Source organism: Euprymna scolopes, chromosome 21 (assembly GCF_053919585.1).
Source record: "Euprymna scolopes isolate OS-2025 chromosome 21, ASM5391958v1, whole genome shotgun sequence".
NCBI classification, from domain to species: domain Eukaryota; kingdom Metazoa; phylum Mollusca; class Cephalopoda; order Sepiida; family Sepiolidae; genus Euprymna; species Euprymna scolopes.
The window spans coordinates 48,030,218-48,047,038 of NC_136502.1; the positions used below are offsets into that span (position 1 = coordinate 48,030,218).

A 16,821-nucleotide genomic window follows, 5' to 3' on the forward strand; every position below is an offset into this window, starting at 1 on the left:
TTTGTGTGAAAGTTTGGCAAGGGAGAACTATAGATTGGAGTTTAGACAAACACTTGCCATGAAAATAACGATAGAGCAGAGACAGGCTCGTGGGAAAGAAATTGAGGGAAGAGAAAAGGGCATCACCTACTAGGTTTCGAAACTGGTTTTGAACTCTATCAAGGTTGGATAGGGTACGCCAAACAATTCCTGGCCACATGTGGCAGCAGTACTCCATTTTAGGGCATATCTTTTTAGCTGTATATTTCAATTGGAGTGTGATGGGGATCAGAGCGATTATGATGAAAGGAGAGAAGCTTGGTTTTGGATGCATTAAAATTAACCAGCCACCTTTTTCCCCGTTGCACCACATTCTCAAGATCAGAAGAGAGAGAATCAGAAAGATTTTAGTCATTGCTAGCTTTTGAAGTGTTGCCATAGATTGTAGTGTCATCTGTATACATGTCTATGAATGATCTAAGGATGTGATTTGGAAGATCATTGATTAAGATCAGGAAGAGAGTTGGGCCCAGAATAGAACCTTGAGGGATACCAGCATTAATACTATGAGTTTCTAATTTCTGCCCATCAACAACTATTCTTATAAACCTATCAGAGAGAAAGGATTTAGTAATTGAAAGGACATTTCAACTTATTCCATAGCTGGTGATCTTGTAGACCTTTATGCCATACTCTTTCAAAAGCCTTATATATGTCAAGAGCTATTGCTCTAGAAATAAAGCCCCTATCGAGAGATTCACAAATTCCGTGTGATATAACACTTAGTAGATCAGCTGTAGATTTCGCAAAATGGAAACCACATTGCATTTAATTCATGCAGATTTTGTATTCATTATTATAGAGCCAATTCTCTGTTCATTAATATATTGTACCCAAAATATAATAGTAATTTCAAAAAGTTAAAAAAAAATTTTTTTGAATGACTTTGGTGCCATTAGCTAGAATCCAAAACATATAGCTCTCCAGCATTATTTTTTACTATCTGAGCTAAATCCATATGCATACCAAAGCTTTAAAAATTAACATAGATAAACATATAAATGTATATTTGCGCATGTGTAGAAGATAGACATTCATTTGACTTACGCTTGCCATGTTTCCAATTTTTTTTAATTTTGATCCCTTAACAGCTATTTTTACTGGCTAAAAATCAAATTGAATTTGTTTCACAGGTCCGAATCCCTATATATCAAGTTTCAAGTCTGTAGACCAAAAACTGACAGACTAGTCTGATAGACAGTTCCGCATACACACGGAGAAGGTCTATATATATATATATATATATATATATATATATATATATATATACACTAGAAAGCCGCCATGTGTTGCTTAGTCATAAAATACACTTAAATATAACATTTTGATTTATGCAGATTTCATATTTATTATCATAGAGCTAATTCTCTATTGATTATTATATTGTACCCAATATATATTAGTGATTTTAAAAGTTAAAAAAAAAAACAAAAATATGACTTGAGTGCCATCAGCTAGAATCGAAACCAAAACATTTAGCACTCCAGCCTTAGTCGTTACTGTTTGAACTATCGACAAATGGATAAGAAAGGTTAAAAATTAAGTGATTTCAAGCTATAAATGCATATTATGCATGCACAGAAGTAATAGGTTTTACCGACTTAGGCCTGCCAAGTTCAACTGTTTTTATCTTTCTATTTTGACCCCTTAGCAGCTATTTTTATTGGTTAAAAACCAAATCGAAATTACCTGACAGATCCAACTCCCTTATATATCAAGTTTCAAATCTGTAGACCAAAAAATTGAGAGGAGTTTGACAGAGACCTTTCCATGTACACAGAGATAAGATGACATGTGTGTGTATATATATATATATATATATATATATATATATATATATATATATATGTGCTAGAACTAGAATTGTTACACAATTATGCACAATGTAGAAACTATGCAAAAATAGAACTGAGTGTAATAGTTAAGTGAAACAAATCATCTAATAAAAAAAACCATAAACAATGAATAATTAATGAAAGTTCGTTTTTTAAAGGAATATGCAAATTAGTTAACTTTTATGAAGTTGCTTGCATATTAATGACTGAATATATTAAGTTCGTTTTGATAATTTTTAAATAGAAGAAGTAGGCTTTTAATATCAATATTAGCACGACAAAAATCTAACTTTATATTTGTATAGATGAATAAATGTAACCAAAGGTAAGCTAAGTTACTCTTCTGCTTACCTAGGTAATTTTTTTGTGTTTTAACTTATTTTAAAGTGTTTTTCTTTTAGTTTAAAGTATAGGTAGGGTAAAACATGTTGAGTTAGAACAAAAGAGAAAATGGTGGTTTCATTCAAGTCATAGTCGAGTGCTGATAATTGCTCAAAAATAGAAAATTAAACACAATACATTACATTTTTGCATGATTGGTGACATTTATTGGAAGTGTTTCTTTCAGTATTTTGTTTAATTTTCAATTTTTGAGCAATCATCAAGGCTCAAGTGAAACCACAATTTTGCTTTTCATTCTACGTTTTATAGTACCTGCATTTTTAAAGTAAAAAATACTTAAAAATAACTTAAAACACAAAAAAAAAAAAATTCCGGATAGGTAGAAGAGTTACCTATCTTGTCTTTATAAACATTCTTTTGTTGTGTAGTGGGTTTTTTCATCCCTTTTTTTGCTTTGTAAGCTATTCTGGAAAATAACCATTATTTGTTGTAAATTTTTTTTTTTTGCATTGTTAACTATAATGTAACTTTGGTGAAGAAAAAAAAAAAAAAATTGAAGAAAAGTAAAAAAAAAACAACAAAAAAATTGAAGAAAAGTAAAAATAAACAAAAAAAAAACATAAAAACTGTGGCATTTACAAATATGTCTTGTAAAATAAATGCTACATATACTTTTGAAACTTCTTTTAAAGCCCTGCTATTTTACGTATTCAAAGTTCTGTCAACTGGTGGTTATTACTGCACCATTATTGTACATTAACACTTTCCACTAAATCGCCCTCATCCCCTAAATGAGATTCTGCATTTTTTTAAGTGATTATGTGCGAACACCTAGCAAAACTTGTCAGGAAAAAAAAAAACAATTAGTTTAGAATTTAAAGTACGGATCAGTTTTCGTAACATTTTTTTACAAGGGGTCACCATTTATCAAGGCTCAAAGGCCACTCAAACACAAGGGTTAACGAGTGTATGATGGTCATTGGGACAGCGTAGTAATCATTAGTCGTGGAAGTTGGGTATAATTTGATTATTTAAAGGGACGGCTCAACAAGAACTTGTTTACATTGGACTTGAAAAACAGAGTTCCACAAGCGAGCAGTTCTAGGAAAGAAGCTCTGTTCATGAAATTTGCGTTTAGATTTAGGCACAGATAGAGAGTGGGGGAAATTGTATGCAGTGGTTGTAGCTTGTTGAGTATTTTTGTAAAAGTTTGGCAAAAGGGTGAACTCTAACGTATTAGGGCAGTTTTTTTTTTGTTTTTTTTTTTCGTTATGGGAGATTAATTGATACTTATCCAGTTTATGACCCAATCTCTGGTAGGTTATGGTAGAAGCTAGAAAATGCCGAAGCGAAGACAACCAGACAATTCAAAATGTGTCCCCTCCCCACTGTCAATGTTATTTTTAGAGGGGAATGATTTCATGTTAAGTATAGCATGTTGAAAGTTATTTTCAGTTTAAAATCATTTTTTGATTTAATGAATCTCATGCTTTCATTGAAATTTGTCATCTTCTGACAGCTGATTGGATACTCACTTCAGCATTTTCTAGCTGCTTATGTAACCTGCTGGAAGCTGCCGACAAAGTTGCCGAAGATTAGGTTGTAAACTGGATAAGTACTAATAAATCCTGTGTCTGTGTATGTGTACACATTTTTTTTAAGGGAAAGAGGTTCTATATTTTTAAGGGACTAACTATGTGCGGTTTTATGAATGATATGGCCATTCGGACTTAGGGTTAGTGGTAAAAAAAAAATTGGTGAACTGCTGTAAAAGTAAAATGCAGAAATGGGGGATCATGTTATGGTATATTTATATACAAAACCGATGCCCCACTCTAAATTCTGACAAGCTGTTCACAGGTAACTGCCTTAAAAAGAAAAATCTCATTTTTTTTTTTTTTTTTTTTTTTGAGGAGAGAGGGTTACAAAGGGTGTTAATCTACAAATTTACCAATACTTCAGAGAGAAAAAAAAAAAAAAAAAAAAAAAAAAAAAAAATCAAAAGAACTTACCTTAGCACTTCCCGGTGAATATTTTCCATCAAGCATTGTAGATGCGTTGGGTCCAGCAAAAATCTGACGACGTTCTGGTGAGTCAGAATAGAAGGCGGCCGCCTGTTGGTCGGGTTGGGCATAGTGAACAAAGTACTGGCAAATATGCGTGTAGGTGTCCCCATCTTTGGAGGGGTCATTGCCATAAATCTCAAGCCCATACTCTCCAGGTTCTGGCAAGTTAGCAGTGACTGCAATATTATTACCGTCTTCTTTGTCAGAAACTAGGTTATCTAGTTCATTGGGGTCCCTACCCTGTTGACGCAGCTTGCACAGAAGGTGGGCTGGACGGGTTTTCTTGAAATCAACGTGCACTTTGCCATTGTCGGTAGTGATGACTGGATCTTTATGCGAAGGGATCAAGCCCAACTGGTCGACAGGAATACTCGGACCCCAGTTACTGTCCGAACAGGCTGGAATAGGCACAGCATCAGCAGAAGCCGTATCAGCGATCACCTGGAAAAAAGAGGTTCAGTACAATTATTAAAAAAATGATGATATACATTAAACCAATAAAAAAAACGTAAAGGATTTATTTCCCTTACACTAAATAAAGTGTAGAGTTTTAGATCAACGGCCATGACAGGTTCAGAGATAAGCAGAATTATTTCAGAAATGATAGTATACTTTAAAACAGTAAAGAACAATATTAAAAAAGAAATGAGTTATCTGCACTTGAATGAGATCGGCCATGACAGTTCCAGAGATAAGCAGAAGTGCCTCGCATCCACAGAGATTATCATTTTGCATCTAGAGATGATGCTCAGAAAAATGCGAATATATTCACACAATACTAAACACAGAATAAAACATTAAAAGATTTAAAAAGATTTGCTAAAAAAAAAATAAATAAATAAATAAATAAATAAAGCTTGTCAGTGAAGATGTGAAGTATGTTCCTGTACAATTCCAAGTTGTGGATATTGATCAAAACATCACAATCCAACATTGATGCTTTTCAAAGGAAACTCCTGAGGAGATTCATTCAAACCAGCTGGCCAAGAACAGTCTGGAACAAAGACCTTTACATTTTCACCGGAGTAATTTCATGAAGTGCTATTATACTAAAAAGCGGAGTGTCATGATTTGACCGTCAAATTTTTATGGCTAACCAAGGAGTGGCTGCCTTGTGACGGTATTGAAAACAGGCTGAAGGAACAAAACAGATAATTCTAAATAATTTAAAATTGTGAGATTTTAGAAATTGATTCTTAACATGGCGAGTATATTAAAGATAAAACTCAAATTTGCTTAAAAATGATTTTCTTTAAAAAAAAATAAATAAATAAAGCCACTTGATCAATTCACATGATTTCTGGAATATGATATTTTCTGTCAGTCATGAGTACATACATCATACAGATTTTTCTTTCTTTTTTTATATATGGGGGTAATTCTGGACAAGCACTTATATAAATGTCAAGTTGTGTGTGTGTGTGTGTGTGTGTGTGTGCTCCCTATGGAAAGAAAGGTTAGAGAATCTACATACCTATAAATTAGGATATCAATTTGAGCATGTAAAAACAATCATTAAATCAAATATGATTTTGATTATGTTGAATCTAGCCGAGGGAATTTTCAAAAACGAAATCTATCACTCAATCATAATTTTTTTTTTGTTTTGTTAATATATTATGTTACAGATTGACTGTACTTACAGATGAAATGAAATGAATTTTGAAATAGTAACAAAGAAGAATGGAGAGAATTTGTGAAACTATTGCCTGAACTGCATTTGTTACGTTGATTAATCGGACTATTATTCTCATCTTTGGTGCTATTAGCACAACGCTTCGGTCACTGCAACCTACGACCTTCTTCGCATGTTGAGAACATGCTTCTTTTCCTACTAATGAAAAAGAGGGTTGGCTCTGCATTACAAGAATTCAAACCATTTGTTTGAAGGGGAGGGGGGTCCGTAGATCATAAAGAAGGTTCAATCATCAGGGGTCACTAAAATATTTGTTAAAGGTTGCAGCGACCGAAACGTTGTGCTAAAAACACCCAAGATGAGAATAATAGTCCGATTAATCAGCATAACGCAAGCTTTCACTTCTCATCTAAAAAATTCACAGTTGAATTGTCTGAATTATTTAACTGTATTAAGGTTGAATCAAGGTGGTTAAAGAGAAGAAACATAGGCAACAAAAGTTTCCTGATAAGATTTTATTCTTTTTATTTTCATTTTACTTCAATAAATTCTCAGAAATCAAGTTGCCCCTTTCCTGGGGGCTAACACTCGAGTCCTGTATCATATACACAGAATCTGAGTGTTCAACTAAGATTCTCTTCTACCACTCAAACGTTGAATTTATAAAATAGTGACCAAAACGAATTTCCCCCAATTGACCACTTAACTATGTTTATACTTTATTATCATCTTTTCCTCATCTTGTTCGATTGCAGGACAAGAATTCATCTGGTCTGTTGGAGTATCCAGTTTCGTGCTGTTACTTGAGGTAGCATCACTAGCTATAAGAAAGTCGAGCATTCCTTGTATTAGTCTATTTATACTGGTGTCAAGATCTTATTTCTTTCTTTGTTATTTTGACCATTTTGAATATTTGAATATTTTGACCATTTTGAATATTCTGACCATTTTGAATATTTGGAATATTTTGAATATTTGGATCATTTTGAATATTTTGAATATTTGGACCATTTTGAATATTTTGAATATTTGGACCATTTTGACTATTTTGAATATTTTGACCATTTTGAATATTCTGACCATTTTGAATATTCTGACCATTTTGAATATTTTGACCATTTTGAATATTTTGATTATTCTGACCATTTGGAATATTTTGACCATTTTGAATATTTTGAATATTCTGACCATTTTGAATATTTTGACCATTTTGAATATTTTGAATATTCTGACCATTTTGAATATTTTGACCATTTTGAATATTTTGAATATTCTGACCATTTTGAATATTTTGAATATTCTGACCATTTGGAATATTTTGACCATTTTGAATATTTTGAATATTCTGACCATTTTGAATATTTTGACCATTTTGAATATTTTGATTATTCTGACCATTTGGAATATTTTGACCATTTTGAATATTTTGAATATTCTGACCATTTTGAATATTTTGACCATTTTGAATATTTTGAATATTCTGACCATTTTGAATATTTTGACCATTTTGAATATTTTGAATATTCTGACCATTTTGAATATTTTGACCATTTTGAATATTTTGATTATTCTGACCATTTGGAATATTTTGACCATTTTGAATATTTTGAATATTCTGACCATTTTGAATATTTTGACCATTTTGAATATTTTGAATATTCTGACCATTTTGAATATTTTGACCATTTTGAATATTTTGAATATTCTGACCATTTTGAATATTTTGAATATTCTGACCATTTGGAATATTTTGACCATTTTGAATATTTTGAATATTCTGACCATTTTGAATATTTTGAATATTCTGACCATTTGGAATATTTTGACCATTTTGAATATTTTGAATATTCTGACCATTTTGAATATTTTGAATATTCTGACCATTTGGAATATTTTGACCATTTTGAATATTTTGAATATTCTGACCATTTTGAATATTTTGACCATTTTGAATATTTTGAATATTCTGACCATTTTGAATATTTTGAATATTCTGACCATTTGGAATATTTTGACCATTTTGAATATTTTGAATATTCTGACCATTTTGAATATTTTGACCATTTTGAATATTTTGAATATTCTGACCATTTGGAATATTTTGACCATTTTGAATATTTTGAATATTCTGACCATTTTGAATATTTTGAATATTCTGACCATTTGGAATATTTTGACCATTTTGAATATTTTGAATATTCTGACCATTTTGAATATTTTGACCATTTTGAATATTTTGAATATTCTGACCATTTGGAATATTTTGACCATTTTGAATATTTTGAATATTCTGACCATTTGGAATATTTTGACCATTTTGAATATTTTGAATATTCTGACCATTTTGAATATTTTGAATATTCTGACCATTTTGAATATTTTGACCATTTTGAATATTTTGAATATTCTGACCATTTTGAATATTTTGACCATTTTGAATATTTTGAATATTCTGACCATTTGGAATATTTTGACCATTTTGAATATTCTGACCATTTGGAATATTTTGACCATTTTGAATATTTTGAATATTCTGACCATTTTGAATATTTTGACCATTTTGAATATTTTGAATATTCTGACTATTTTGAATATTTTGAATATTCTGACCATTTTGAATATTCTGACCATTTTGAATATTTTGAATATTCTGACCATTTTGAATATTTTGACCATTTTGAATATTTTGAATATTCTGACCATTTTGAATATTTTGAATATTCTGACCATTTGGAATATTTTGACCATTTTGAATATTTTGAATATTCTGACCATTTTGAATATTTTGAATATTCTGACCATTTTGAATATTTTGACCATTTTGAATATTTTGAATATTCTGACCATTTTGAATATTTTGACCATTTTGAATATTTTGAATATTCTGACCATTTTGAATATTTTGAATATTCTGACCATTTGGAATATTTTGACCATTTTGAATATTTTGAATATTCTGACCATTTTGAATATTTTGACCATTTTGAATATTTTGAATATTCTGACCATTTGGAATATTTTGACCATTTTGAATATTCTGACCATTTTGAATATTTTGAATATTCTGACCATTTGGAATATTTTGACCATTTTGAATATTTTGAATATTCTGACCATTTTGAATATTTTGACCATTTTGAATATTTTGAATATTCTGACCATTTTGAATATTTTGACCATTTTGAATATTCTGACCATTTTGAATATTCTGACCATTTTGAATATTTTGAATATTCTGACCATTTTGAATATTTTGAATATTCTGACCATTTTGAATATTTTGAATATTCTGACCATTTGGAATATTTTGACCATTTTGAATATTTTGAATATTCTGACCATTTTGAATATTTTGAATATTCTGACCATTTTGAATATTTTGACCATTTTGAATATTTTGAATATTCTGACCATTTTGAATATTTTGACCATTTTGAATATTCTGACCATTTTGAATATTTTGAATATTCTGACCATTTGGAATATTTTGACCATTTTGAATATTTTGAATATTCTGACCATTTTGAATATTTTGAATATTCTGACCATTTGGAATATTTTGACCATTTTGAATATTCTGACCATTTTGAATATTTTGAATATTCTGACCATTTGGAATATTTTGACCATTTTGAATATTTTGAATATTCTGACCATTTTGAATATTTTGACCATTTTGAATATTTTGAATATTCTGACCATTTGGAATATTTTGACCATTTTGAATATTTTGAATATTCTGACCATTTGGAATATTTTGACCATTTTGAATATTTTGAATATTCTGACCATTTGGAATATTTTGACCATTTTGAATATTTTGAATATTCTGACCATTTTGAATATTTTGACCATTTTGAATATTTTGAATATTCTGACCATTTTGAATATTTTGAATATTCTGACCATTTTGAATATTCTGACCATTTTGAATATTTTGAATATTCTGACCATTTGGAATATTTTGACCATTTTGAATATTTTGAATATTCTGACCATTTTGAATATTTTGAATATTCTGACCATTTGGAATATTTTGACCATTTTGAATATTTTGAATATTCTGACCATTTTGAATATTTTGAATATTCTGACCATTTTGAATATTTTGACCATTTTGAATATTTTGAATATTCTGACCATTTTGAATATTTTGACCATTTTGAATATTTTGAATATTCTGACCATTTTGAATATTTTGAATATTCTGACCATTTGGAATATTTTGACCATTTTGAATATTTTGAATATTCTGACCATTTTGAATATTTTGACCATTTTGAATATTTTGAATATTCTGACCATTTGGAATATTTTGACCATTTTGAATATTCTGACCATTTTGAATATTTTGAATATTCTGACCATTTGGAATATTTTGACCATTTTGAATATTTTGAATATTCTGACCATTTGGAATATTTTGACCATTTTGAATATTTTGAATATTCTGACCATTTGGAATATTTTGACCATTTTGAATATTTTGAATATTCTGACCATTTTGAATATTTTGAATATTCTGACCATTTGGAATATTTTGACCATTTTGAATATTCTGACCATTTTGAATATTTTGACCATTTTGAATATTTTGAATATTCTGACCATTTTGAATAGTTGCTCAAGATTTACTTGTAAGGTGAAGTATTCTTTTCAAACTCTTCCTAAATTCTTTCTTCTAGTTTGCATGCAAGAACAATGCGTAACATAATGGAATAATAGAGTAAGATAATAGAGAAGAATGAGAATTCAGATGTACGAGAAGTATATTTGGAAGGTGACGCTAACGATGTTGTTCAGAGATTTTCTTATGTGAAAGATATCATTGGAGAACAGGGTGACACAAATGCTAGTGTGATTCCTAGGGTTAAAAGTCGATGGAGTTGGTTCAGGAAATTTCTACCATTATTTACCAGCAGAATGTCACTACCGTTAATCAGAAGAAAAGTCAATCAGGCATGTGTATGCAGTGTGATGATGTATGAAAGTGAACTCTGGCCAGCAAGGGTTGAGGATATATGTTGCATGGCGAGAAATTATATTAAAATGACACAATGGATATGTAATCTGAATATTAAAGGCAGATTTAGATCTGATACTTCAGAGTTCTGAAGAGTCTAGGGAGATGCATGCAGAACAGGAGACTTTGTTGGTATGGCCACATTGAATGAATAGATGAGAGTTCTTGGGTTAGATGTAGACCAGCTGAGGTAACAGGTTTAGTTCACAAGGGAAGACCAAGGAAAACATGGGAGGAATGTGACAGAGTGTGGACAGATTTATGCAAATATCAAGTTGGGAGCAAAATGATATCAAAGTAAGTAAAAGGAAGACTATCAAAAGGAGAGAGCATGTTCAAGAAAACAATTACATTAGAGATGTGAATAACGTTTGAGAGCATGTTAGAGAAGATGATCACATGAGAGATGTTACAGCTATAGCAAGAAGTCGTGTGGTGGGAGAATGAGGAAATAAATGCTGTTGTGATGAAAAAAGGAGTTTGAGTTATTCTTTGTCTCCTTTGCGATATAGACTGCATACAACATGTTGGGTCCTGTGTGTAAACGTGTGGGTAACATTACATAAAGTAATAAGGATGAACTTACTAGAAAAAGAGATAAATAAAGACCTCGTCAGAGATAGGCTAACTTGAAAGTCCACAAACTGTCCAACACCTACCAGCATGTAAAACATCAAACTGAATAATGATGATGATTCTAAATGATACAATGATGATGAGTTGAATCACCCAGTTTTAACAAGACACCCTATTTGACATCATTCAAACCCGAAAGCAAACAAAACACACATTTTTAAATCGATTTCATCTCAGAATAATTCATGGACACAATCTTTCTAATATTAATAAAAAAATCCAAATCTGAATCCCAAATAAACAAGAAGGAACCAACCTTGTATTCAGCTGACGCTGTGTAGACATTCTTCACGCCAACATCTCCAGTTAGAAGTTGTGCAAATATGGTCAGATAGTAGGAACCAGCTTCGGGAGCACGAAAGATGAAGACGACCTGGTTGTCATGGGTGAGCTGCAAGGCAAAATTCTTCAGCTTTTGGCCCTTGTAGACCTCCTCCTTTGTTACAGCATTGACAATCTTGTAACTGAAGTTGGTCGGCTTCAGGAAACCAACCCCAAGCGAAAGACGGCCTCGGTTGGTGTGCACCACTCCTTTCTGGTGGGACTGGAAGAACATGCCGCACTTGAAGAAATACGACTTAACCAGAGGTAACTCTTGGAACTCTTCCATTGTCAGCGGGTGGGTAAGGAGCTGCCAATCAGGGCGGTGGGCCCAGTGGCTGTAGATCAGCTGTTCGGGGTCAGTCAAAAAGTAGAAGTCATCGTACTCATAGACCTACAAAACAAAAGAATCAGTTGGGATTCACTGAGGGTCCTTGATTCCATGCAGTAAAAAATGGACGACTACATAGAATCTATGTTTAATGAAACCATAAAGCTTTTTTGTTTCGGTTATTCTCAGTTTCGTCTTCCTGGTGTAAAATTAATTTTGTAACAAATATTCTTTAAAACACTCATTTGTAGCAGATATTTTAAACCCTTTCATAGACAATATTACTGGTTTTATTCCTAGTTATCTATCTATATGATCTATCGATTTATCTATCGATATAATTATAAAACTCTGTGGACCATTTGGCCATCCTTCCTTGCTAGCTTGAATCTTGTTTCCAACGATTGGGCAATTCCATCTTTTAAAGAAGGGATGGCAGGTGAATTATATATATATATATATATATATATATATATATATATATATATTTTTAGTAATGTGATTGATAATTTAAAATTCACATTAAAATTAAAAAATCTGTTTCATAAGAAGGAACAACAACAAAGTCAATAATTTGTACGATCGTTTCGGAAACAATGTTTTTATTGTGATAGACATTAAGCCACAGACAATAATTTTGACATATAGTTTTTTTAAACAAAGTCTCCTCATCAGCAAAAGTATTGGGTGGGGTTTTTTTTATATGTAAAAGACACCATAAATAACCCACCAAATACTTTTTCTGATGAGGAGACTTTGTTTAAGAAAAAAATATGTCAAAATTATTGTCCGTGGCTTAATGTCTATCACAATAAAAACATCATTTCCGAAACGATCGTACAAATTATTGACTTTGTTGTTGTTCCTTCTTATGAAACAGATTTTTAATTTTTAATTCTAATTTGAATTTTAAATTGTCAATCACATTACTAAATATTAAAGTAGCTCTAAAATATTTGCCTATCGAGCTTATTATATATCTGAATTACAAGCACTGTTCATTTCTTGTATTTTAATTAAAAGTAATTTTACTATCACATTAAAATACACTCTGCTCTTTAGACAACTATTCTAACCCCCTTTAAATTATATATATATATATATATATATATATATATATATATATATATATATATTAGTGGTGGGATGATTGATCAGAATTGGAATCGGAAATCTGAACTCTTTAGGATATTGGAATTGGAAAAAATTGTGCCTATTCTCCGATGCCAAAAATAATTCCTATAATTATATTTTTTTTATTCGATTTTGTTTTGAATAAAATCTTCCACTGCTGGTAATAATAATAAAATAATAAATATTCATTGATTTTGAATTATGAGTAAAACTAAAATCAAGATACTCACACAAATGTTTGTTTTTGCATTTGAGAAAATACATGCACATTTAACATGTATTTTTAAGGTAATCAGGAAAAAAAAAAATTTTATAGTAAAATATTTAGAGATTTATAAAGAATCTGAATTGCTAACTATATCAGAATCGGGAATTTAGTATGCAATCAGTAATTGTTTCAGAATTGAGGAAAAATATTGGAATCATCCCATCGCTAATATACATACTGTAGATGCGGCATTAAAAATTAGTATCACAGTATATGATACAGATGTATATAATCAAATAATATCATAAATAATATCATAATATCATAACCAGGGTTTGGAAAAACATTGTATTCCACATTGTAACCTCTTTTTCTTTCTTTCCTCTTCTCTTGCCGTCTATTCCTTCTTTCCTTTCAATGTCTAGAGTCTAAAATGTCACTTTACCCTCACCCCTTCCTTCTGAATTAAACGTTTTTATTCTAATTTTTAAAAATATTTCCTTTATTACTACATTTAAGAAGCAGACTTCTTCACATTAACATAAACTTTATTATGTCGCCTGAAAAAGACTTGTGGTCTGAACCAACCACTGTATGATGAGTGTAGCGACTATATAATATTTATCTATCTCTCTCTCTCTCTATATATATATATATATATATATATATATATATATATATATATATATATATACATATCTATATATATGAATAGAAAATCTTTAGGAAAATACCATTAACAGACGAAAATAAAAATGTCAGAATATGAGTGATTTTGTAGCAATGAAAACACTTTTTTTAAAAATAAAAATATTAAAACATTTTTTAAATAAAAATAAGATGAAAATATAAAATGAAAAGAAAAATTAGAATGAAAAAAAATGGAAAGATGAAAAAAATGGTGAAAAAATTTTAAAAGATGTAAAATTTTAAAAAGTTCTAAAACTCAAAATGATGAAATAATTCTAAAACTAAAAACTTGAACAAAAAAAATATTAAAATGAATGAAAAATGATTTTAAAAAAATGAATCAAATTTTCGATGAAATAAAAACAATCTTTAAAGTATACTTTTTTTTAAAAGTATTTTTTGCTGGTAAATTAAGCCTTTAAAGTTTTAAAGACTATTACTAGCAAAAACATTTGTTTTAATAAAAGATTTTTTGCAAGAAGATAGATTTTAAGTATGAAAACATAATAATGAAGACCACAACGATTTTACAAAAGACAAAAACAAACAAAACATGCGTAAAATGAAAGAGGAAAGAGAAAAGAGCAAGACATGCCACATTTCAAACGAGGAGGGGAGGGGGTATTTGTTAAAGGGAGGTAATTCACATTTAATAAAGTGGTTAGTTCCCTTAGATTTGGTAAATTCTCAAAACAGAAAATAGAAGATTGATTCATGAAAATGTTCACGTTTCAATTAAAATAGTATGTTTTTTTTTTTTTTTTAACTGAAAATGGTTTTACTCACATGTCAGAACTAACTCGGCTTTGGGATAATAAATATCAGATTAGGTTTCTCGTCAAATATCAAAAAGATGATGTTCAAAGCTAAATCATTATTCTTAGTTTGAGAATTTTAAGATAGTGCAACGAACGTCTTTCATTTTCATGGAACAAAGGTTTCTGACAATATCTATTTACTTGCTTCCCCATGAAGGTAGAGTTAGACACAAGGTTGTCTTTCTTTTTATTTTATTTTTTAGTTTTTTAGCTTTTTGTGGAAGAAAATCCAGCTACTCAAAAAGGGCATTCTTGATTGGGACAAAAAAAATCAAAATTGCCTTAGTCAAGAAAGATTTCTCCTTCATTTATAGAGGAGAGAAAAGATACAATATTATATCAAAACTGGTACAACATATTGCACTTAACCAAAAGGACAAAGCTTCTTAATTTGCAATAATTGGATTTTTTTTTTTTTTTTTTTTTTTGATCATTCCCAACATTTTACTAAAATAACTGATCATACAGTGTTGGGTGTGCAAAAAGCCTGATCGGCCCAGGTGTAAATTATTAGGACTACAAACATAAAAGAACAAGCAATATTTTCTCCACCAGCAACATTAGTTAATGTATTTGTAGAGCCTAGAATTTAGTATGCGAAAATAATTAAATTTCCCTTCGATTGTGATGACTTATTTAATTTTGATAAAATTTGAAAGTAAACAAAATTTAATTTGAATTTAGTTTTTTTTTTTATTATTATTAAATGTACAATTCTTGCTCTAGTGTCATTAATAGTTTTGTTTTGTATTTTATTTTAAACTCGCCTGGGTACCCGGCGTTGCCCGGGTGTTTGGTGGTGCGTGTTGAGCAAAAATAAAAAAGTGGTAGTAGGCAGCCAGGCTCATCCCATACCGCGAAAGAGGAAAAGAACGTGAAAAAAAAAACAAAAAAACATGACATCTTTGCTGTTGCATCCATCACCAAACCGGAAGTGGTGAAGGTTTAAATTAAGGTTAGTCAATTGAAAAGAGGGGATGACTTTCGAAATTATCGGCAAAAAAAGCGACCCATCCCTGTAGAAAAGTGCCTAGTTGAGGGTGAAGGAATTACTGTTTTGAGCCAATTTTTCGATATTTGTCGTCCGAAAGATCGATCTTCAAAACGATACTGATCTCATGAAAATCTGTCGCCTCTATCGAAAGTTTTAGGCAGACATACATTTATACATACATTTAAACAGACAGGTAAGATTTATATTTTCAAATTAGACTAGCGAGGGGTACCTAGCGTTGCCCGGGTGTTTGGAGGTGTGTGTGAAAACTCCGGGGGGGGGGGGGGGTAAAATAAAAAAAATGTTTTGGTAAGTAAGTATGAGAATCGAACCCGAAACCGTTGAGGCAAAGTTGGAAATTAAAGTGTGAAAAAAAAAAGAGTGCAACGGTTTTAACCATTGGGCCACCGCGAGATGCTAATGGAAACATGTTTGACTTTATTTAATTACTTGGATTTGGCAGGTGCACGTTTTAATGACTTAATAGAGTCAAGTTTGACTGCGGGATAGTATTTCATTTACTGCGGGAACGCTTTTTTTATTTTTATTTTCCCAAAATGTTATAGGAAAAAGACTAACCCACATGCTGAATATTTATCTTCCCGAAGTTGAGCAAATTAAATAGACAGGTGAGCTCCGTTGTTAACTCTGAGATATTACGATTTATATGTGATATAAAAGGTTTTAAAAAGCTGTGAACCGACTGACTGCTTCTCTGAAAAAAGCCTTTTGTAGACATACAGAAAAA

General features: G+C 30.5%; 1 protein-coding gene across 9 annotated transcripts in view; it reads right to left on the reverse strand.

The window, feature by feature from the left end:
- Nucleotides 1–16,821, reverse strand: part of LOC145242244 (uncharacterized) — a 297,326-nt gene that overhangs the window by 72,303 nt on the left and 208,202 nt on the right. For all 9 annotated transcript variants that reach the window (XM_080105253.1, XM_080105245.1, XM_080105250.1 and 6 more), the window contains 2 exons: nt 11,834–12,292; nt 4,229–4,723 (listed from right to left, as the gene is read on the reverse strand). In XM_080105253.1, coding sequence (XP_079961379.1) covers nt 4,229–4,723; nt 11,834–12,292 — 954 coding nt within the window. The remainder of the gene's footprint in view (nt 1–4,228; nt 4,724–11,833; nt 12,293–16,821) is intronic.